General features: G+C 47.0%; 1 protein-coding gene across 1 annotated transcript in view; it reads right to left on the bottom strand.

Moving 5' to 3' along the window:
- The window catches only part of C5H6orf118 (chromosome 5 C6orf118 homolog), a 199,518-nt gene that overhangs the window by 21,153 nt on the left and 155,711 nt on the right, over window positions 1-22,654 (bottom strand). Inside the window, exon 9 of the mRNA XM_069235281.1 lies at window positions 18,981-19,042. Coding sequence (XP_069091382.1) covers window positions 18,981-19,042 — 62 coding nt within the window. The remainder of the gene's footprint in view (window positions 1-18,980; window positions 19,043-22,654) is intronic.

The raw sequence follows: 22,654 nt of genomic DNA, 5'->3' as shown, positions 1-22,654 counted from the left end.
GCTCGATGTGAGTGGCCCCCCATCCCCACCCTTGCAATGTGGCACATGCTCTCATCTGTCGTTTGATGCATGCCTCATTCGCTCCCCTCCCCACCATCTTTCATTCACCCCCCTCAACCCAGGCATTGGCCACAAAGCATGGTCCCAGTGTACTTACCTGTTGGTCTGGAGGACCGTAGAGTAGCGCATACTGGGGGAGGACCCCATCCACGAGTTTCTCCAATTCTTCAGAAGTGAAGGCAGTGGCCCTTTCCCCAGTCGCAGCAGCCATTGTCTCTTCCAGACCGAGGTCACAGCAGCACTTGCAGTATAGGTCCTCTCCTGTGGATGATCAGGTATCGAGTGATTAAGCAGATAGAAAATGGCGGTCACGCCCGCGGCGGTGCGTACCGCGGCGGGGCGTACCGCGACCGCCGGCGCACATCGTCGTTGGCTCCTGAAACCCATAGGGTTCAATGTTAACCAATGCGGCTTTGCGCCGCGGTCTTCGACCGCCTACCGCCACGGTGTGCCACGCCAGCACATTAACCTCACATCCCACTGTCGCACTTCACAGGTCAGGCAGCCGCCATTTCAAGGGCCCCCATATCTTAATTTCTACTGCGTCACACTTGCCTAGGCCTTGCATCAACACTCATACAAGCCATTCAATGCATTGAGAATCGTGTACTGTGCAAGCTGTGGGAACGTACCTGTGGGTTGATTGACTCTGTGCTCCATGTTGTCCTTCCTAGGCACCGTCCGCTGGGACTTGCGAGGAGATGGAGGAATCTTCGCGTGTACAGACCGCTGGTGGACCTGTCGACAATGGAAGAAAGACATGTCATACTGACATACAGGCTTGACAGAGCCACTATACAGGAACTGTGTGCCCAGCTGGAGCCAGACCTGATGTCACCCATCTGCCAACCCACAGGGATCCCCCCTCTAGTGCAGGTTCTGTCAGTACTCCATTTTTTGGCAAGTGGGTCATTTCAAACAACAGTGGCCATTTCATCAGGGATGTCTCAGCCTATGTTTTCCAAGGTGTTGTCCAGAGTGTTGTCTGCCCTGCTGAAATACATGCGGAGCTACATTGTTTTCCCTGAGGTGGGCGATTTGGCTACAGTGAAGGGTGATTTCTATGCGCTTGGACATATTCCCAACATCACTGGTGCAATTGATGGGACACATGTTGCTTTGGTCCCCCCCAGCACGAGTGAACAGGTGTACAGGAACAGAAAAAGTTATCATTCCATGAATGTCCAGGTGGTCTGTTTGGCTGACCAGTACATCTCCCGTGTAAATGCCAAGTTCCCTGAGTCAGTGCATGACACGTACATCATGCGAAAAAGCAGCATCCCTTACATGATGGAACTACTTCAGAGACACCGTGTGTGGCTAATTGGTGACTCTGGTTACCCCAACCTGTCATGGCTACTGACCCCAGTGAGGAATCCCAGGACAAGGGCAGAGGAACAGTACAATGAGGCCCATGGGCGTACTAGGAGGGTGATCGAGCGGACCTTCGGCCTCCTAAAGGGCAGGTTTAGGTGCCTCCATATGACAGGTGGATCCCTAATGTACTCACCAAAGAATGTGTGCCATATCATCGTGGCCTGCTGTATGCTTCACAACCTGGCTTTGCGACGCCAGGTGCCTTTCCTGCAGGAGGATGGTCCAGATGGTGGTGTTGTGGCAGCTGTGGAGCCTGCGGAGAGTGAAGAGGAGGAAGACGAAGAGGACGACACAGACAACAGGAACACAGTAATACAGCAGTATTTTCAATGACATACAGGTAAGAATCAACACCGGCATTTTACATTTACTTAAAGTCTCCTGCCTCTCTATTGTCTGAGTTTCCCCCCAGTGTATGTTAACTGAGTTGTGACTTTCCCTTCCAATTTCAGAGATGTGGGCCCCACTCCGTGACCTCTGCTTTGTTTCCCCATGGACTACAGCTGTGTGACAGTGGTATGTTGTCATCACAATGTAACTGGACATTTTGGTATGGTTCTGTGTAATACATTTGTTCAAAAATACAGGCAGACTCCAGTTTTTTTTTGTGCAATAAGTGTGTTTATTAAAGTGCTCAATTTTGGGTAATGGTTGCAATTCGGTGATGGGTGATGGTGGAGGAATGTCCATGGCAGAGTCCAGATTTTCAGTCTCACAGGTGCATTGTCCATATGCCTGTGGAAGGTGGAGCAGGGGCAGTTTAAAGTTGGACAGGGTGACAATGTGGGACAGTGAGATGACAATCAGGGGGTATCCTTTCCTGGCGGGGTCTTGGCATCCTACTCTGTCTTCTTCCTAGATCTCAGGCACCGCTTGCGGGGTGGTTCTCCTTCTGCAGGGGGTGGGGTTCTGGTGGCCTGTTGTTCTTGTGTCGGGGCCTCCTGTCCACTAGCGCCGGCGGAGGTGGTAGCCTGTTCTTGGTCCATGCTAGTGACAGGGGCCCTTTGTGGCGCCACATGGTCCCGCAATGTGCTGACAATGTGCTGACAACGATGGTGCCCATTGCAGAACTGATGTTTCTGATTTCTTCCCTGAACCCCATAAACTGTTCCTCCTGCAGTACCTGGATCTCCTGGAACCTGGCCAGGACCGTCGCCATCGTCTCCTGGGAGTGGTGGTATGCTCCCATGATGGAGGATAGGGCCTTGTGGAGAGTGGGTTCCCTGGGCCTGTCCCCCCCCTGTCGCACAGCAGCCCTCCCAGTTCCCCTGTTTCCCTGGGCCTCTGTCCCCTGGACCGTGTGCCCACTACCACTGCCCCCAGGTCCCTGTTGTTGTTGGGGTGGTGGGTTCACCTGGGTGCCCTGTAGTGGTGGACACACCGCTGATTGACGTGTCCTGGAGACAGAGGCATGGGCCCGCTGGGTGGGTGCTGTGCTGGTGTTCCCAGAGGGGGGTAGGTCTGCTGTGGCCTGTGCCTGTCTGAGGGGAACCGACTGTCCTGAGTCCCCGATGGGCCGGGCTGGTCAACTGGGTCCAGGGAGACAGAGCTGCTGTCATCACTGTGGGCCTCTTCTGGGGGTGGAATGGACATTTCTGGTCCCTCCTGGGCGGTGTCGTGGCGTTCGGGTCCTGCAGGGGTATAAGAGTATGGTTATTGCTTCTGTGTGTGCCATAGCGTGCAATGGGTGGGTGCCCGTGTACCCCAGTGCTGGCATTCCCTTGTGGGGGCTGTTGTGACGGTTGTTTGGGGGGATGGGTATGTGCAGTGGGCATGCTTAGGTGATGGGTGTCCATGGTTTGTGGTCGCATGCAGGGCTTGGTGTTGGGATGGGTGGGTTGTGATGGTGAGACATTAGCAAGGAGGATGTGTGATGGGGGTGGGGGGGGGAGGGTGGGGGTATGATTTGGCATGCCGGTGGGTGGGGGGGGATGAAGTAGTTGAGATTAGACTTACCAGAGTCCATTCCTCCGCCTACTCCTGCGAGGCCCTCAGGATGCAGGATCGCCAAGACCTGTTCCTCCCATGTTGTAAATTCTGGGGGTTGAGGTGGGGGTCCGCCGCCAGTCTTCTGCACCGCGATGTTGTGTCTGGATACCATGGAACGCACCTTCGCCCGTAGGTCGTTCCACCGCTTCCTGATGTCGTCCCGATTTTGTGGATGCTGACCCACAGCGTTGACCCTGTCCACTATTCTTTGCCATAGCTCCATCTTCCTGGCAATGGTGGTGTGCTGCACCTGTGTCCCGAAGAGGTGGGGCTCTACCCGAACTATTTCCTCCACCATGACCCTGAGTTCAGCGTCTGAAAACCTGGGGTGTCTTTGGGGTGCCATGGGGTGGTGTGGATGAGGTGTGGGGTGTGTTTGTGGTGATGAGTGTGGTGAGTGTGGTGGTGTGTGGTGTTTTGTGCGTGGATGTTGTGTGGGTGATGGTGTAATGTGCCTGTGAATGCTCTGTACTAGCTGGTGGTGTCTCTCTCTGGCCTTAGTCAATAAATGGTGGTCGTAGGAGTTTGTGGGTGATGTGGGTGTGTATTTTATATTGTGTTGGGTGTGTGGGAGTAGTGTTTGTATGTGTATCAGGTGTGTGTATTTCAAAATGTCCAATGTGGCCGTGTTTTGGAGCTGTGTGTGTATTTTGACCGCGGCGGTGTGTACCGCCAATGGAATACCGCGGTTGAAAGACCGCCGCTTGGATTCGTGGGTCGGAATGGAATGGGCGTATTTCTGTTGGCGTGACGGTGGAGGTTTGGTCATCGCCAGTTTTTCGCTGCCCGTTGGTGTGGCGGACTTCTGTGGATGGTGGGTTTTTGGCGGGTTGCCTGTTGCGGGTCAGAATGACTGTGGCGGTTTCCCGCGCCCCCGGCGGTGTTATGGCGGTCTTCTGACCGGCGGTAAGCGCCTTTTACCGCCGAGGTCAGAATGACCCCCATAGTCCACAAAGTCAATGGTCAAAAATGCACTTGGGGGGGAGATAATAGGAAGCAAGCCACCCATGGGGCAGAACGCCAAGCCAATGATGAGTGAAGCCCCAGAATAAAGAGAAGTCACACATTTCTAAGGCACACATGAAGAGAAGCACCACCACCCACTTAAAAACTGTGAAGAAGTGGAAAGCCTCTGAAGTCAAAGGAGACCCACTGGAAGCACTACTGAAGGAACACACAATGAAACAAAATAGAAGATGACAAGGCATGAACAATATCATTGAGAGTGATTGGATCCAAATCATGGCAAGGAGAGACCAAGGGATAAACCAGTGATCCACTAACAACTCTCAGTCCTGCTGTCACTTACAGCCTTGGTTGCTGTCACTCATGGTCTCAGCCAGACTCTAAATCTCAGTCATGCTAACTCTTTCTCACTCTTTCTCAGTCACTATTATTCTTAGCCACACTCAGTCTCCAGCTCTCCAAATCTGTCACAATCAGTTTGTTTTGGTCACTCTCAGTCTGTCTCAGTCTCTGTCAGCCTTAATCTCATTCTGTCTTGGGCAACCTTGGACCACATCCCTCTTGGTCACTGTTACTCAGTCTCAGCCACTTGTTGGGTCTTTGGGCGTGGAATGTTGGGAGACAACTGAAATAGAATGTCCCAGGGCTGCGATTCAAAGTATTGGCAGTTATGAGTTGAATCTCAGCCCTGCTGGTTGTACTTTGGTTACTCAGGAAAACATTAGACTTAACTGCTGTAGTACCTGAAGTCATCTGGAGTTTTTTTCTTTCTTGGATCCTTCCAGTGGCAACGAGTCGCTTCCGAGACAAGCATGTAGCACCCACACACACATTTGACCGGCAGGGCAAGTGTGCGAGTGATCCTCATTGGTTGTGGTAGAAGGCCTGGCACAGTAACCCCATTGTAGTTTGATGGTTTCAGATGGTAGAGTTTTGGCAGCAATGGAATTGGAATAAACGCATTGCTGTACTGTCAGCCATCGCAAATGCACAACGGGACATTCATCATGAAGTCATGAAAGCAGACACTATCTTCAATTGGGGTTATAGTCTCAACTATTGGATGTGCCTCAATGTGCGTAGTGATGACAGTACGCGCGACAGTGAAATCATTTTGAAAAGGCCATTTCTCGGTTGGCGGTGATTTGTACATATCAATTAAGGTGTGGATCTCAGGGATTTACACACTGGCAAATAGCACACTCTGCCATGCCAATGTTAGAATTAAACATGGTGCCTATCACAGAACCACACTGATACACACACCATGGCATTAGGTACTGTATTCAATTTCAGTTGCATTTACAGAAGTATATTTCGCTGACTACAGGAGCTTGGTGATTTGCATGCCAGCAGCTAGACACTGATACTTGAGTGTGACTAATATTCTCAAATTGTATTTTTTTATGTGTACCTGACTTGCACAGTTCTATCAGCATGCAGCAGAGTGTAGTACCTCCTCCTTCCTTTTTGTCATCCCCTGGTAATTCTCCTGTTGGGTGGGAGTTATGGATAGAGGGTTCTGAGGCCTATTTGGAGGTAACTGAGGAAGAAAAAAATATTTTATTGCATAATTTGTGGGTACTGAAGGAGGGAAGGTATTGGAACATCTGCCTGTTTTAACTGTGTTGGATGAAGGAGATGCACTTGACTAATATGCCTCTGCCATGAAGATGCTGGGCATTGATTATAAGACAAAATAAAATGTTGTAATGGAGAGGCATAAATTCTACATGAAACAACAGTTACCAAGTGAATCCGTAGAATGTTTTGTCAGTGATCCCTCCATCCTCCCTCTTTTGCCTCACCCTCCCCACCTTGCTTTGTCCTCCTCCATTCCTGCCTCATACTCCTCCCTTTGCCTCAGCCTCAACCTCTTCTCTCTGTCTCCATCTTAATTTCCTCTCTTCCTCCACATCCTTCCCTCTCTTATTCCACTTGTCCTCTGCACTCTATCCATCTCTCCAGCACACATTTCAATCTATCCTCCTTACCCCATGCCCTCTCTGCCCACCTTGTCATTCTCGCTCTCTACCTCGCCCTGCTTCATTTTGCCCTACAATCTCTCTCTTCCCTCCGTCCTCCTTTTGCTCTCCCTCCTCCATCACTCTTCCACACCTCTTGCGTCTCATCCTCCTCATCCTCTTCCCTCTCTCTGAAATAGTGATCCTCCCTCTCTCTCTCTTTGCCTCACTCTTCTACTTCTCTACCTCACTCACATCTCTTTGTCTTTGCCTCATCCTCCTCTGCTTCTTTGCTCTCCTTCCTCTCTTTCTTAACGTCCTCTTTATCCCCAAGGAATAGCCCTGCTCTCAGTGCTCTCTCTCCCTTGCCCTCCATTCTCTTGCCCTACACTCTCTCACTCCCTCGTATTTTTCTCTGCTTCCTAGCCCTCTTAACCCTCCTTTCCTACTCTTCTCTCTCCCCAACTCTTCATTTTCACTCCCACCTAACTATCCTCTCTATTCACCTCACAATCCTCTCTTCCCACCTCACCCTCCTCTCCATCCACTTTACCTTCCTTCTGCACCTTACTCGCATCTTTCTGCCCCTCACCTTCCCCTCCATACCTCAGCCTTTTCTCTCACACTGTGCCTCACACTCCTCCCTCTCTCTACTTCAACCTCCTATGGCTGCTCCTCAACCCCCTTTTCCTCTATCTGTCTCTCCCATCACTCTCATTCTGCTTCACCCTCCTCTTCACAGTCTGCCCGATTGTAAAACATCTCTCACATTGTAAAGGTGTGTGGTGTTCACAGTGGCTTGGATGCAGAGATGAGTGGAGCTTGGGCACACGGCATGGCTAACTGGGAAGCCACAGGGCTCTTGCCTGTGGAACAGATGGCATGTCCTCTATGCGATCTGCTGGAATACTTGTGAGAAGGCAAACGTATATTGCTAATTTGCTTTCGCTGCATACTGTGCTCTTTTCCTCAGGGTGGGAAAATAAATGTACTTTGATTCTCTCTTAGGAAGCTGTCTCAATTTGTGGACCTGCCATTTCATCTAGAGTCTTCTGATCAACCACTGGTAGGTCTGAGTCTCTCTTCTCTCTCTCATTCATTTCCCCTTGCCATCACATGTGTCTCCTTCACACACCTGGAACTTAGTACAGGGGGTGAGCAGACCCTTAAGGATGGGAGGGGAGGGCTGGCCTCAACACCTTCAAATGGCATTGACAATCATAGCCAATTTCAGCATAGCCGTGTAGTTCTTCTAACTGACCCCAAATACAGGATAACAGAAGCTTCTGCTTCGCTTGTGTCGGACCTAGCTGATACTTAGGGTTAGATTTCGGGATCCTGTAATAGTGGAAGCCTTCCAAAATACAATCCAAGACATGCTAGCTGACCTACTGATTGCACTCAATATCAGTGACAGCGTTCTCATCTATACCTCACTGGACAAAGTGCACCATGCAGAGCAGAGGGGAGGACAGCATAAAACAGTGAGAAAGTGAGTTTGTTCTTCAAAAAGACAATAGTGAATTTTCAAATCCCTCTTAACTACATTTTCTCAGTGGAAGGGGTAACAGTCAACCACAACAAATGTTGGCAAAGCTGATCGATCTCGCCTTTAAAAGGAGAGTTCAGGACTTTTGGTTTTAACAGTGCTTGTCTGCAGTGGATTTAGAAAAAAAGAAAATAAAAATAAACAAGAATTTCACTCCCAGAACTTTTAATAGGGACAAAAACTTTTGAACTACTTTCAAATTCCCTCTGTATTTTCCCTACTTCCCACCTGTTACGTCTGTGCTTTTACTGGTTTAGGAGATATGTTATCTTGTGGAGGTCCAGGTTCTTGGGTTTAAGTGGCAAAGCCACACCTGTAATATCTGAATGTTTTAATTTTATAACTTACTTTCACTCATAATAGTATCCAAAGGCAAAGAAATCAAATGGAAAGTGGTGCAATAAATGCACAGTTATGCTTCATAATGAGGTAGGTGAGCATGTGAGTGAATATGTGGGAGAGTGAGTCAGTGAGTGGGTGAGAGTAAGTGCGTGAATGCATGTATTCAGTACACATAGCCTGTTGGGCCGGCTTTGGGCACTGTTGTCAGTTGACTAGATCAAAGTCCAGCACAGGTGTTTCCAACCGGTCGATTGGAAGCTACCAGTAGTTCCCAGAGACACCTTCAGAGTAGCTCACTGCCTTGAGTTCATTTTTAAATAGGCACAAGGTCACACTTTATCCTTTTAATGTTAAGGGAAGGCAGTGTTTACTTTACATTATTATCACCACGCCCCAGATAGCAGGGCCCAATAATGGGCAGTTCCGGAGTGAGATTTATGACCCATGGTGAGACACAGAGGTGAGGAATTTAAACAATAAGGTATCTAGCTCGTAAATAAAAATCGTTGTCAACTCAATATTGGAGGTGAGAACCGTGTTTCTGAAATGCTTTTAAATCAGAGAAAATGAAAATGAAAAGTTACTTTAAGGATTAACTTAACATTCCATTTTAATGTTCTCAGTTTGTTTCTAAGTGTTGCATTTACAAACAGCAGGCCTCTTGCTGCCCATGCACTGTAGAACAGTGTTCCATAGTTATAGCTGAAAAATACAGGCATTTTTTTAAATGGGAGAAATTTAAAGTGCAGAAAAATGTTCCATGTTATGAACATTTTTGCAGTTTAAATTTCTCCAATTTAAAAAAATAGTTTTATGTTTTTTGTTATACATGTAGCGGTGCCACACATAGCGTAAATATGTCCTGTGCCACAAGTATATGACACAGGCATTCTGTCACCCATACGCACATTTTTGTAATTTTTCAAGTGTGATAGAAACAATGATTTTAAAAGGATCGAAACAATTCAAGACACTTTACTTGGTGATGCACAAATGATAATGAAAACCGATTTCTACACAATACCATGTGTGTGCTTTAACAGAAAAGCTATATGTCTGACCAAATTTAGTGGCCATTTCAATGGAAAATGTGATAAGTGCACATTACAGTACTCTACAACACAATGCTTTAGTTACGATAAAAAAAGGCCTGCATCATGTCCATGAAAGCTAGGTGGGCCGTGCAAGTTTGTTCTAAAAATTGAGCTGTGGATTTAAAATATTTGGGAAGCTGTGGTCTAGAAATGTAGGTGATTTGTTTACTTTTTGATGATCTCAGATAAGTAGTTCCTAAAAAGGTAAAGATGGGCTCATACTGTGTATATACATCATTTCCAGAGTATGCCTGACTAAATTTGAGAACCAAAAGGAATTCTTGGTTAACCACTCTTACATTGCTCATTAAGGTGGCTTAATTTGTTTAACCTTACAATCATGTACACCTGCATAAATAGAAATTTGGTTTAAAAATACTGACTGCCTTAATTCTGATATGCTTCTCATGCTCAATGGCAGGGGAGTATGCAAGCTACTCTACAAAGCTCATTAAGTGACATCTATGCTTTATCACATTGCTTCCCAAATTATTCATCTAAAAATGCACACTCACTGAAAGAGTAATTATCTAGGAGGACAACCAATCTAATTCCAATATTCCAGACATCATTGAAGACATAGACAAGCTTGGTTATCACTCAGTCAGAGATTGGCACAGAGAGGGTGTCTTGATTTCTTTTTTCCTTCTCAAAGGATTTCAACATGGCTCACTAACTTTGTAAATTTTTCATTGGTGGTTGTTAGAAATGGGGTTTCTGGTTGGCTAGGGTATACACCTAAGCCAGGCAGAACCCACCCACTCTATTCAGGGCAAGGGAGTTACACGTCCAAGATAACCCCTGCTCACCCCCTTGGTAGCTTGGCACGAGCAGTCAGGTCTAACCCAGAGGCAATGTGTAAAGTGTTTGAACTACACACACAACTCATGTGACGCACTATCCCTACCACAAAGGAAACACAACACCAAGTTATATGAAAATATACTGTATTGTACGCAATGCAATTATTAGACCAAACATCACATATCAGTAATATCCTGCTGCCTTAGCAGCAGTTGTCTGAACATTACACATTAGTTACTCTGAAAACTAGCAGTAGTCACACATAACACACAAGTTACTCAGTATTCTGCAACGTAAGCAGTAGTCAGGAAACATGTTATTACACCAAAGCACTTGTCATAAGAATATCATAAACACCCATATTAGGAACATTATAAAACATATGGTCGGGTGATAGAGGAGAGGAACATGACGGCCAGCTAATGCGCTGACAAAGACAGTGACATTATCTGTTTGGCGGCTTGGGAGGGGGGGGAGCCCGGGGCATTTAGACTCTTGGTTGTAGCTTGACTCTAGCAGGCAGAGGCAGTTCGTATTATCGGTGCTGCCTTCCCAGGAGTAACGGGGCACTTAAGGCAAACATGTATATATATATAAGTGTTGCTTATTTGTAAAAATAAGCAGGTGCAAGAGTTTTCTATGGACCAGAGGAATTTCGTGCTTCTGTATCGCGTTTACAACTGTATTTCGCTAGGGGGTGTTAAGTTTCAGCTCCTTGTCACTCCACAAACACAAAACCTGTGCAAACACACTGCTCTGTGCAGAAGGGAGGTGAAGCGCAGATGGACGCCGAATATTCAGCGCTTTTGTATTCGTGGTGGTTCACCGTTTGTTTGGAAGGGCTGAGATTGTAAATTGCTGCTTCAACTGAGAGTTCTTCAGGTTTAAGGGTCTTTGAGAAAAGAGGTGGGCCATTGCTTAGATAGGTTCCCCGGGGGGTGAGGGTATTCGGACCCTCCCCTCTTGCACTGTGTTTTCCAGGATTTCCAGTTGTCAGAAAGAGAGAGAGGGGGTAAGAAAAATACTTCTGTTATTGCGCCTCGTTAATTTCATTTCACCCCTCTACAGTTTTTTTTTTCTCTTTCCGACTTTTGTCGGGAAAACTAGGAAGGAAAACGGCAAACAAGAGGGGGGGGTCATTGACTGCGGGGAGGGGTGGCGGGGTGCCTGGGAAACAGGCTCTAAATTCCAGTATTTGGACAGAAACAGCGAGGGGTGTGCGACGTGGGAGATCTTATACCTCCCGTTGCTCTCTTCGTGGGAGCCTCCCGGAGACCCCGGGGGTCTTCACCAGAAATAACTTAAGCGGGAAGGGGGTAAGAAGGGACTGTGAGAGTGTTGGAGCCCCACAGTGCATGTCACCAATCAAGCGTCGCCCTAGAGGTGCCCGGGCAGAAGTTAATGACGTGATTGTGGCTAGGAAAAGTAAGCCCGGTACCCGTGGTGCAAGTGCTAATCATCGGACTCAGGTGTCTGGGACTATAATAACAGGCATAGCGGACTTAGATCCTAAAACCTATGGTGAGGGGTCAACCTACACAACATTACTACCTCACCGGGAGGAGAGTCAAATTGAGCTCCAGGGGAGGAGCGACTCGTTGATCACAAGGTACTTTCAGACTACAATCCCTCCACTACAGAACATGGCAAACGCTCAGCCAGTCTTAGGCAAGTTAGGGGTTTCTAAGCTAGTGGAAGGCGGTCCAGCTGTTGGCCCAGCACAAGAACTATTAGACAAGGAACCAGCCATGCTGAGAGAGGGCCCTCCTAAGACACTACCCTTACTGGAAGTTGATGGTAATTCCTCTAGTGGATCAATAACACATGACTTGGATGTACAGGCTCTGTTAATCTCTCTCACTAAAGAAATTAGGGGAAAATTTGAGATTTCAGAAACTAATCAAACTAGGATTCGGGAAGCCTGTGAGGTCTTGGAAAGTAAAATCAATCTGTTATCAGACCGGCTGGGGAAGCTAGAGGCAGTGGTGGAGGCCCACGAGGAGCGAGTGTTAGCTCAATCTAAGGACATTTTACAATTGAAACGGGGGGAAAAATTGTTGCAGGACAAATTGGAAATATTGGAAAATAACATGAGGAGAAATAATATCAGGCTCCTGGGAGTCCCAGAGGGCTTGGAAGGGGAAGATATTAAGGGCTATGTGATCACGCTGATTAAGGAGGTCCTCCCTAGTATGGCAGGGTTTAATCTGGAAGACGATATTCAGAGAGTCCACCGTGATCCTTTTAAGAAAAATCCAGGAAGGAAAAACCCCAGGAGGATTCTGATAAATTTCAACACATACTCTATTAAGGAAAGAATCTTGTCCGAAGCCCTCAAGGTTGGGGCTTTCCCCAAGGGGGAATGGTCTCTTAGGATAAGATCAGATGTGTCTAAGGCAACGTCAGACAGGCAGTGGGAGCTGGGAAACTTCATGCGGGAGCTCCGTGAACTTGGAGCTACAGTACAACTAAGGTTCCCGGCAGCTCTCCGTATAATGTGGAAGAATAAAATGTACAATATGAGAGATCCTGGGGAGGTCAGCATATTTATAGATCAGATTAAGGCGTCTCAATAAGATCTAGTGGAAAGCCCCCGTCCGGCGAGGGGTTCGAAGATAGGATAACAGGATGGTTATCCCAGTAGAAATAGGGAGGGTTCCTCTGGGGGGGGGTGTGGTTTTGGGGGCATGTTGGTGCTGGGTGTAGGGGTGGGAGGCACGGGGTGTCGGGGTTTGTTTTGGGTTTGGTAGGTTGAAAATGATAAAAATAAGAAAGTCCTCATAGGTTGCCAATATAGGTCGGGGGGTCGGTGTCCTCCCTTTTTCTTCCTTCTTTTTACGAACGATCATGCAGGGTATTGAAAGGTTGAAATTCCTCTCTTGGAATGTGAATGGGTTAAGGGTGTCTGGTAGGAGGAGGAGGATCTTTGAGTACTTGCGTTTGGTCGAGGAGGAGATTATTATACTGCAAGAAACCCATCTTCACCAAACTGAATGGGAGACTTCGCTTAAACAGTTGAATTGGGTTTCGTTTAGCGTATGCTCTTCTCAAACTAGTACAATAAAAGGTGTGGCAGTTTTGATCAAGAAATCCATGAGGTTCAGGGTAGGAACAGTACATGTTGACCCCAGAGGGAGGTGGGTAGTGGTAGAGCTGTGTGTATGCGGCCACTGGATTACAGTGTCGGGTTACTACGGGCCAAACATTGACGACCCAACGCCATTTCAAGACTTATTTAATATTCTACTTTCAGCTAGGTACCCAGTAGTGTTAGGTGGGGACTTTAATATATTGCTAGACCCTGCACAGGACAAGTCAATCCCCCGGGGTACGGTAAATTCACCTAAAACAAGGACACTGGTGAAACAAGCGATGCAGGATTTAGGCTTGGTAGATGCCTGGCACTAGAGAAGGGGTGAAGGAGATAGATATACATTCCACAATAAAAAATATGGGCATAGATCCAGAATAGATTTTTTTTTAATTCATAAAAGTTTATGCCCGGAGGTAAGAAGGGTAGCCCACAACACAGCATACTTGTCAGACCATTCAGCAGTAATATTACACTTAGATATTAGGGTTATTAACAGGACTATTAGGAGCACAATTAATCGTGCTTTATTTCTAGACGACGCATTAGTAGAAGTGTTAAAAAAAGATACTAGAGAATTTTTCCAGGTGAATCAAGGAACAGCAAGTCTGTGGTGTGTTTGGGATGCGTTTAAGGCTTATATAAGAGGGAGGTTAGTCAACCTTGCTGCTTATAAGTATCGGGAAGAGAGGGAAAAGCTGGGAAATATGGAATTGTCATTAAAAACCCTTCAAGTCTCAATGTATAATGCGCAGTTAGAAGGGAATACGGACTTAGTAAAGGAGCTGTCTTGTCAAGAGGAAAAGGTTCGGTCTAGTTTAGATGCCTTTTTGGAAAATCGCTGTAAGTTAAAGTGGGAAAGTAGTCAGTACGCACATTTTTAATATGGAGAAGGATGCAGTAAATTGTTAGCGTGGAAGGTTAAGTCGGACCTTTCCAAAAGGCACATTTTATCGGTCAAATCAGAGCGTATGAATCAGATCTGCACGGAGCAAGAAGAGATTGAGGGGGCATTCGTTTCTTTTTTTCAGGAGATATACTCAGAAAGTTCGGTTAACTTGGAAGAGCCGGTAAGAGAATTTTTAGATAATGCAGACCTCCCAGTTCTAGAGGAGTCTAAGATGCTCCTATTGAATGACAAGCTAAATGATCAATATCAATAATATATTTTTCTATGCTATATAGGTTCTTTGTTTAGTCTCTTCCCTTAAAGAAGAAGGAAAAAAGAAAATAAAAAAAAAAAATATATATATATATATATATTTTATTTTTTTATTTTTTAACTTTAAAGTCCAATGATTAGATCTCCCCCCCATTTTTTGGGAGGTGCTGCTTTGGCTATGATTGAAAGTAACAACTTTTGATCAATGACATCCGTACGAGAAAAGTATAATTAGTAGATTAGTTGGGATGAGCTATCGAGGTTTGGACTATGTACTTGGAGGCATGTGGTCGCTTGCCGCGCCAGTGCTTTTCCTACTCAACCAAAGCAGGGGTGATGAATATGAGGACAAAAAAAAAAAAAAACATATGGCAAGTCATAAAAACACATTAGCATGTTATGCCCATAAAAGGAACATTTGCATACACATATGAAAACCTCATCAAACAGGTAGGCAACATATAAATCAAGAAAATCTTTAAGAAGAACTTATGTTGTATATATATTGTCATTGGGTAGTACCTGCTCTGATGTAGGCACCTCTAGTGCCTGAAGAATGAAAAAGGGGGCCCCTGGCGCTCCTCTGCACAAAACAGGGGCCTCCTGTGAGCTCTGAGGCAGAGAAGGGTGGCATGCACCCCAGTGGCCCGTGATCGCTGGGGGCCCCCCTGGGCCTCCAGCAGCCCTCACAAGGGGGGGCAAGGTCAGGGAGAAACTTAAAGGAGGAGGGGGGTGACAAGCACCCCCTCCGTTCCAAGAACGGGCCCCTCCTGGGCCTGTGGTCGCCGAGGTCCCCCCTGGGCCTTCACTGGCCCTCCTGAGGGTAGCCACGGTACAGACACTGGCCCACAAGGGACTGGCGGCACGGGGGAGCCTCCGGCGAGGTTTCCGCCCCACCCGCGGTCCAACAGAAGGCCCGACAGGGGCAGGGAGAGATCTCTTCTCCCAGACCCCCGTGGAAGACGAGAAAAGGGGCCCGGTGGGGTGGGGGAGCCTCCGATGAGGCCTCCTTCCCCGCCTGGCTGACAACAAACGTCGTGGCGTGCCCAGGCAGTTAAAAGCAGCAGGCACCAAAGTAGGTGCCTGCCTGTGCCCCGGGGGCGCTCCACGGAGCGCACTTCACCCCAGGGGTACAATAGTAGTGCGCTCGCTCCAATCTTTACTTTGGCAATCTTCTTTGTGCCCCGGGGGGCAAAGAAAACAGCGAGACTCCGGTGCTGCATTCAAGACGGCCCGGGTCTAAATGAATAAAAGAGGCAGCACTTTTCTGTTTTAGCGCTAAGCCTCTAAAATATGAAGCGCTTTCCAAAGCGCTTGGTCTGGCCAAGGATTGAAGCACTCCTCTTGCTTCACGATGTTGCAGGGGTCATGGGCCACAGTACCCTGCTCCTGGGGAGCAGAAATTAAGGAGCAGGCCCACAGGTGAGGGGGCCCAGCAACAGGCCAGCACACAGAGGAATCAAGCAGGTGGCAAGTCCTTACAGTGACCAAGCAGGTCACAAGTCAGCATAGCAGCAGCAGTCCCTGGTGGTTCCTGGTGAGTCCTTCCAGCCCTTTGTATCCAGTTCCAAAATGATTCCAAGAGTCTCCCAATTGTGGGGAAAATTCCCCTGTACTTATACTCAGTCCTTACAGTGTTTTACAATGAAAGGGGAGAGGAGGTTCCAACCAGTTACAACTGGCCCTGGGAGTGCCCCCTCTCTCCTCCAGCACAGGCTCCAAACATCAGTTGGGGGTAAACGACCCTATTGTGTGAGGCCAGGGCACAGCCTTTACAAATGTAGGTGAGCCCCGCCTCTCCCTTCTCTCAGCCCAGGAAGACTATTCAGTATGCAGATGCACCTCTGTGACACCTCCACCCTCCCTGTGTACAGGCTGTCTGAAAAGTAAGCACAAAGCCCCAACTGTCACTCTGCCCAGACGTGGATTGGAGTCAAGCTGCAAAACACCAGAGTAATTTAAATCACAACTTAATATGAAGTCAGATTTTAGATTGTAATTCTGAAAATTGCATTTTGAGAAAGTTGGCATTTTCTTAAATTTTTGCCATTTGGTGCCTTCTGCCTGTCTCCAAACACACCTCTGGGATGGGTGACAGCTGAGCTTTTGCGTTCCCCCCAGGAAGCCCCACACAAAGGGGCTTAGGTGTGACTGATGGGCCATCCACAGCCAGATGGGCCATGCTGGGCAGGATGGGAGGGAGGAGCTGACACACCTGAATGGGCTCTGTCCTGTCCCACACAAAGGTCTGCATACCCCCCTCTGTTGAGTGTGGAGCTAGGGCACGAAAGGAGGGGCTCTGTGCGCTTCAAAGGCCTCTCTTTGAAGTCTCCCCACTTCAACCATACTTCTGATCAGGGCTTCTTTCATGGGGGATACCGCATCCAGTCACCCACATCTCGGACAAGGAGAGTGTCCCTCCCTTCACTAGCGATATGCCTCCACTGACTAGCCACAAAACCTTCCTCAGGGATCTTGTACATCTGCAGAGCAATCTCATAGGCCTCAAACCATCCATCCATGTTGTCTCCCACCAAAAAGTCAGGGACCAGTCCCTTGAAAATGTGGACCCTTTTGTCTCCAGAGGGCAATGGGGCAATGCTGCCACCACTGGACTCTACTTGCTTAGCTCTGATGTCCAGTCTCTCTAGATTTAGCTCATGGGCCACTCGATGTTCCTCCATAGTTAGTCTCTTCTCCTCTAAGGCTCAGCCTGAGGCTCCAATTTCCTTTGCTCTGTTTCCATCTCAAATTTCAATTTTGCAAGCTCCAATTTTATTTTGCCTCCTGTCCTTCAAATCCTCTGTGGACAAGCCTCTGTATTACACACTGCTCCCTGGCTGGAGTGGAATCACTAGTCAAGATAGGTGTTGACCCCCTCCTCTTTCGGTAGCAGTCCCAGACTCCCTGGGAGTCTTGGTCCAATCCCTCCTTATCCAGTTCCTTATCCTCATCTGGGGTTACATTCAAAGCAGCATGAACTTCTGCCCAGGCCCTCTGCATATTTTGCAGCTCCACTATTTTGCAGAAGCCCTGTTCATTTGCAGAAATCCTTGAGCTGGGCCACAGTATAACTCTCCAAGTTTGCCAACTCAAACTCTTTCTTTGCAGCTGCAGGTTCATCCAGTCAGAAACAAGATTTTAGAAAAAATTATAAATACCAATTATGGAGAACTGAAAAGAGTTCCAATTGGTATTTGGTATGAATCGGTAGTGTACACCAAAGTTCTGTATGGCACTGCACAAACATAAGCTCTATCCTCACAGCTGATCACTAATGTTAGAAACTGGGTTTCTGGTTGGCAAAGGTATGCACCCTGTTCAAGCAGGAACCCAAATCCTAATTAGGTTAAGTCACCAACACACCCTAGGTTAACCTGTGCTCACCTTCTGGTAGCTTGGCACAAAGCAGTGAGGCTTAACTTAAGAGGCAATGTGTAAAGTATTTGTGCAACACTTCAAATAGTAAAACAGTGTGAAAAATACACAAAAAAGATACTACACATGGTTAGAATAATAGTGTTCAATTTAATAAATGAAACAAGGCCAAAATGTCAAAAATTCAATAAGTAGAACTTGAGATAAGATTTTTTAAGGAATAAACTGTTCAAGGACTGACGTTAGACGGCGCTGCGGGCTGGTCAGAGTAAAAAACAAATGATTCAAACCAGGCAGCGCCGGCGTAGGGGAAAATGGGGGTTGTGCAAGTCAGGCTTGAGTCAAAAATCATGGCTCAAACCGGACTTGCGCCATTTTTGACGCACAACAGCCATTGAAATGACCCCTGTCTTAGCAAAGACATGCCCCCTTGCCCAATGGCCATGCCCAGGGGACTTCTGTGCACAGGGGCATGTAGGGGTGCCCACGTTAGGCCCCCCACTTCAAAAAATAAAAAAATTATACTTACCTCAACTTACCTTTACATACATGGGATGGGTACCCCCATCCATGGGTGTCCTCCAGGGGTGGGCGAGGGCAGCAGGGTGTGTCCCTGGGGGCAGGGAAGGAGACCTCTGGACTGCTTCCATGGTCAGAGACCATGGAACTGAGTCCACAGGTCCCTTAACGCCTGCCCTCACCCAGGCATTAAAAAACAGTGCACATCAGGCTGTGCGCCGTTTTTTAAGGCCCGCCCCCTTCTGTGCGTCAAAATGATGCGGAAGTATAAATAAGGCGCACAGGCCTTAAAGTCATTTTTTAGACGGGAACGGCTACCTTGCATGTCATTAACGCAAGGCGGTTTCCTGCATCCAAAAAATTACGCACACAGGTTTTTTGGCATCCGCGTGGTCGGGCGTCATAGTATAAATATGGGGCAAGGTTTGCACCGAATGTGCGTCAAAATTTTTGACGCACATTCGGCGCAAACAGAGTATAAATATGCCCCTGTGTTTTTACTTCCCCTAGAATGCATCTCTTCCCAATTGAGAGCTTCTGCTTGGTTCACACACCTAAGAGTGGTCCCACAAACGTTTTGGCCCCTAGTCCCACCAAACCTTCATATATGTCTGAACATTTGTGATGGTGGAACATGGAATCATGCATCATATTTTACTATGTTGGCTGAAAAGTTCATACTCACTCTTGATCTTCCAATTTAATGGTCTGTTTATCCAGGGCTTTTTGTACATTGGATTCAACATTCTATTGGGGAAAAGAAATTGAAAAGCATGTATCATCAAATTAGCTTCTGTCAGGCTCATACAGAAGGTTCGCTTACTCATGTCTAAAATTGTTTTTCCATTTTGTTTTGTCGTTTGTTACTTGTAAAATTATTTTTCACTCGCAATTTTAACAGAAATGTGTCGAGGTTGAAGGGTGTCTTGTTAAGGACAACTGTGCTTGTCGACATATTAAAGTTACCATTCAGTTTTCTGACAGAATGCAAACATCCGTAGTGATTAAAAAAGTTGTCATGCTAACATTTAAAAATGCGTGATTAATTACACCGTATTGCTTCTTACAGAACTGCTGCGCTGCCAAATGCTCCACAAATCCTAATAAGTACCCTGGGTTGCTTAACGGGTGAAGGAAAACGACACAAATTGTGGGTAAACCTTTTGCTCTGTCATAGAATATTCTTCAAAGTGCCTGAGTAACTTGTATCGAAACACGTAAGTGGAAGATCCACAATATGTAACCTGCTCATCTAAATGATAATTACAATGATCCCATTTAATGTGCTCTTTCATCAGTTGAGCCAGACAGGCTTCATTTTATCTAAGTGAAGTGGGAAATGTAACTCCCACTTCCCTCCCAGAAAACAGAAATTGCAACCCACTGTAATAATGGCATTTTAGGGCACAACTCCTTGCTGTCCAGAGAGTAGAAGCAAACCTTGTCTTAAAAGAGTAGATGCTGTATGGGCTCATTTTACCCCTGGATATTTACTAGACTGTGGTGGAAAACAACAATTGAGTTAGTAGCCCCTCCTATTAAATATTACATTCCCTAAATGTACACAATCACGGCTGAGGTCCAACTGGCTCTGCAGCTGCCGCCAGACTCATCTGGATAAGGATGAGTGGTGGGAGTGAAATTTCAGACGGCATCCTGTCTAACATCCAGCCTTCTCCGGGCTAGTAATGCCTCCACTGATAAAGCAGTTGGTGGAATGCAGCTCTCGACTACTGTGGAGGCACAGTCGGGTTTTGGAGGCTTGTCAGATTTGCAAATTATGGCTTTTGATGGGTTCTCTTATTATGAAGGGAAGACAAAACTTCCAACTAAACCTAAAGAAGGAAAAGCAAATGTCCTCAGTAACACTCTCATGTAGTTTTTCAGGATATAGTCAACCTTTGAGTTTTTGCAATGTCTTTCTTTGTTTTCTCGCTTGACAAGGTTCGGTGAGTTGATGCCACAAATGCCGGCATGGATCAAAAACCCAGGTAAGTATATCAACAAGATTTGAACACCAAAATATTCATTCTATTCCATCAATTGTAGGTTGGTTTCTCTCTTGCATTGTGGGCCCCGTGAACCTCAGGGTTTAATACCTACACCTTTCATTGTACAATGGGTATGCTTTTAAGTGATGTAGTATTCAGCGTTGGACAACCCACTTCTTAGCTAACGGTGTATTATCCATCCTATCACCCATCACCAGTATCTAGTGAAATGTGCAACACATCCCATCTCACCTTCCTGAGCTTGGTGGATATTATAATATAAAGTCCAGCACAATAGTATGAAATACTGAAAAAAAACTAAAGAGAGAAAGTGAAAAAATTGTAACCTCTCCCAGCACCGGGTGTGCAATCACTCACCAGGGTAGTCACAATTCTCCTGAGTTGTGGTGGGCTTTGCCACAGCCGCTGATGACATGCATCACTCCTCGGTCCAGTCGTCATCCTCCTCCTCGTCGTTTTTAGCGTCTCCACCTTCCGGGATCTCTTCATTGAGATCCATCATTGCGTTGTGGAGCTGACATTTCCTTCTACCTGGGTCTTTCTGAATCCTGTTGTGCTAGTCTTATCCTTTCCTTCCAGGTTGTGTTCTCTCTCCTTGCTCCTGGTTTCGTGATCTATCTCTCTCTCTTCCTTCTTCCCGCAGCTTTGCGTTGTCTTTACTTTGCCCACACCTGTGAAAGCGAGTCTGACTTTACTGTTCAATCTTCATTCAGTCTCTGCCTTTTTTTCCTCATGTGTGTGTGTGTGTGTGTGTGTGTGTGTGTGAGCCTGGTCATCCTTTCCACCTCTCTCTGTGTCTCCAACCTATTTCCTCCTATCTGTTGACTATGTGCTTTTTTTCTTTCTAGGTATGGCTTCGGGGTGGGATTTGGACTATGGAGAGGATAAGCATGAGGAAGGAGAGATTGTGGAAGAGCAACAGGAGGGTGAGTGATGGAGGGCACCACCAGCGGCACCTGAGGGGCGGAGTGAATCCCATGTTTTGAGGAGCACTGGTGTTTTGCATCCTGTTACGGCATCAGCAGAGGTGATGGCGGTGTCTAAGACAGTAGAAGCGGGGCCTGTGCAGAGGCAGATGGCTTTAGTACAGGCCCCGACTTTGAAGCCAGGTAAGAGGATTTCCATGGGGGGTGGAGCAGCAGGTGATGTGGAATTTGGGATGCAGGCAGAAGTGGGGGCGTGCAGGGCAGAGGAGAGCAGAGCTTGAGTTTTTCAAAGGGAAAGCATGTTCAAGACCAAGGCACAGGCCTGGAGGCAGGGAAGGGGCTGGAGGAGGTCAGGATGTCTCAGGCGGTGGGTTCGCAGACAGACTTGGGGCGTGACAAACAGGAAGGTGACAAGAAAGAAAGTACGGATGTGAGACGAAATAACCTGCCGTACATGGGGATTACAAAGATTTGAGGGCGCATTTAATGGCAACAACCAAGAAACGCATATGGAAAGGGGAACATATTGAACTGTTTAAGCTGTTGCATCGGGAGGTGCGGGCTAAGGAAGGCTCAAACGAGGAGGAGGAGTATGAGCCTTCGTGCAGGCCAAAAGTCCCAGTTAACAATGAGCAGCCTTCCTTATATATGCAAGCGTTTATTTCAAGAAGTATCCTGAGAGATGTGTGGAATGCTACAAATATCTGGATGTAGTGCTCAAGGAGCAAGTGACTTTTGGGTGAATTGTGTGGATGCACAATGATGAGGAATTTCAGTCACGCCTGGCGGAGAACGTGGATGATATATATGGGGGCAGCTAGACAATGATCTGTTTCTGCAAACTATGATGCCACAACGGCCAGACCCATCAACTTATATGGCGAGCGGCTGGCCAGTTATTTATAAGCCCTTTTTGGGGCACCCCACTTCATTGGGGGTGAGGGCGGTAGGAAGGTGCATCAGGAGTGTTCTGGTCCTACAACAAGGACCAGTGCCTGCAGGAATTCTGCAAGTACAGACACAAATGCTCAAAGTGTGGGGGAAACACATGCTTAAACAGGGTGGCAGGTTTAGCCACCAAGAAGGGCAGTGGCATGGTAACAGTGAGTGTGGCAGTGGTCAAGGGGGAAAGAACCATCTAGGAAAATTCATGCTCACCAGTTAAACTGGACCACTTACAGCTATGGTCTTCAAACATTTTAATGCCACATCCACCCAGCGAAAACAAAAATCATAATGGCCCCCCTCTGAATTTTTTCCAATTATTCTGTTAGATTGGCAATGTTTAAGTATTTCTACACTTTTTTGAACATTGCAGTTCAGTTAAGTTCTGTTACAATTTCAAAAATGCAATCAAATACATGATGCCAAACATACTATTCGGGACAGGCAGGCCTTACTAACGTGTAAAAGTATCCACA

This window comes from Pleurodeles waltl, chromosome 5 (assembly GCF_031143425.1).
Source record: "Pleurodeles waltl isolate 20211129_DDA chromosome 5, aPleWal1.hap1.20221129, whole genome shotgun sequence".
In the NCBI taxonomy this organism is placed as follows: Eukaryota; Metazoa; Chordata; class Amphibia; order Caudata; family Salamandridae; genus Pleurodeles; species Pleurodeles waltl.
The sequence above is the reverse complement of the archived record's forward strand: the minus strand, read 5'-3'. Positions and strand labels throughout refer to the sequence as shown.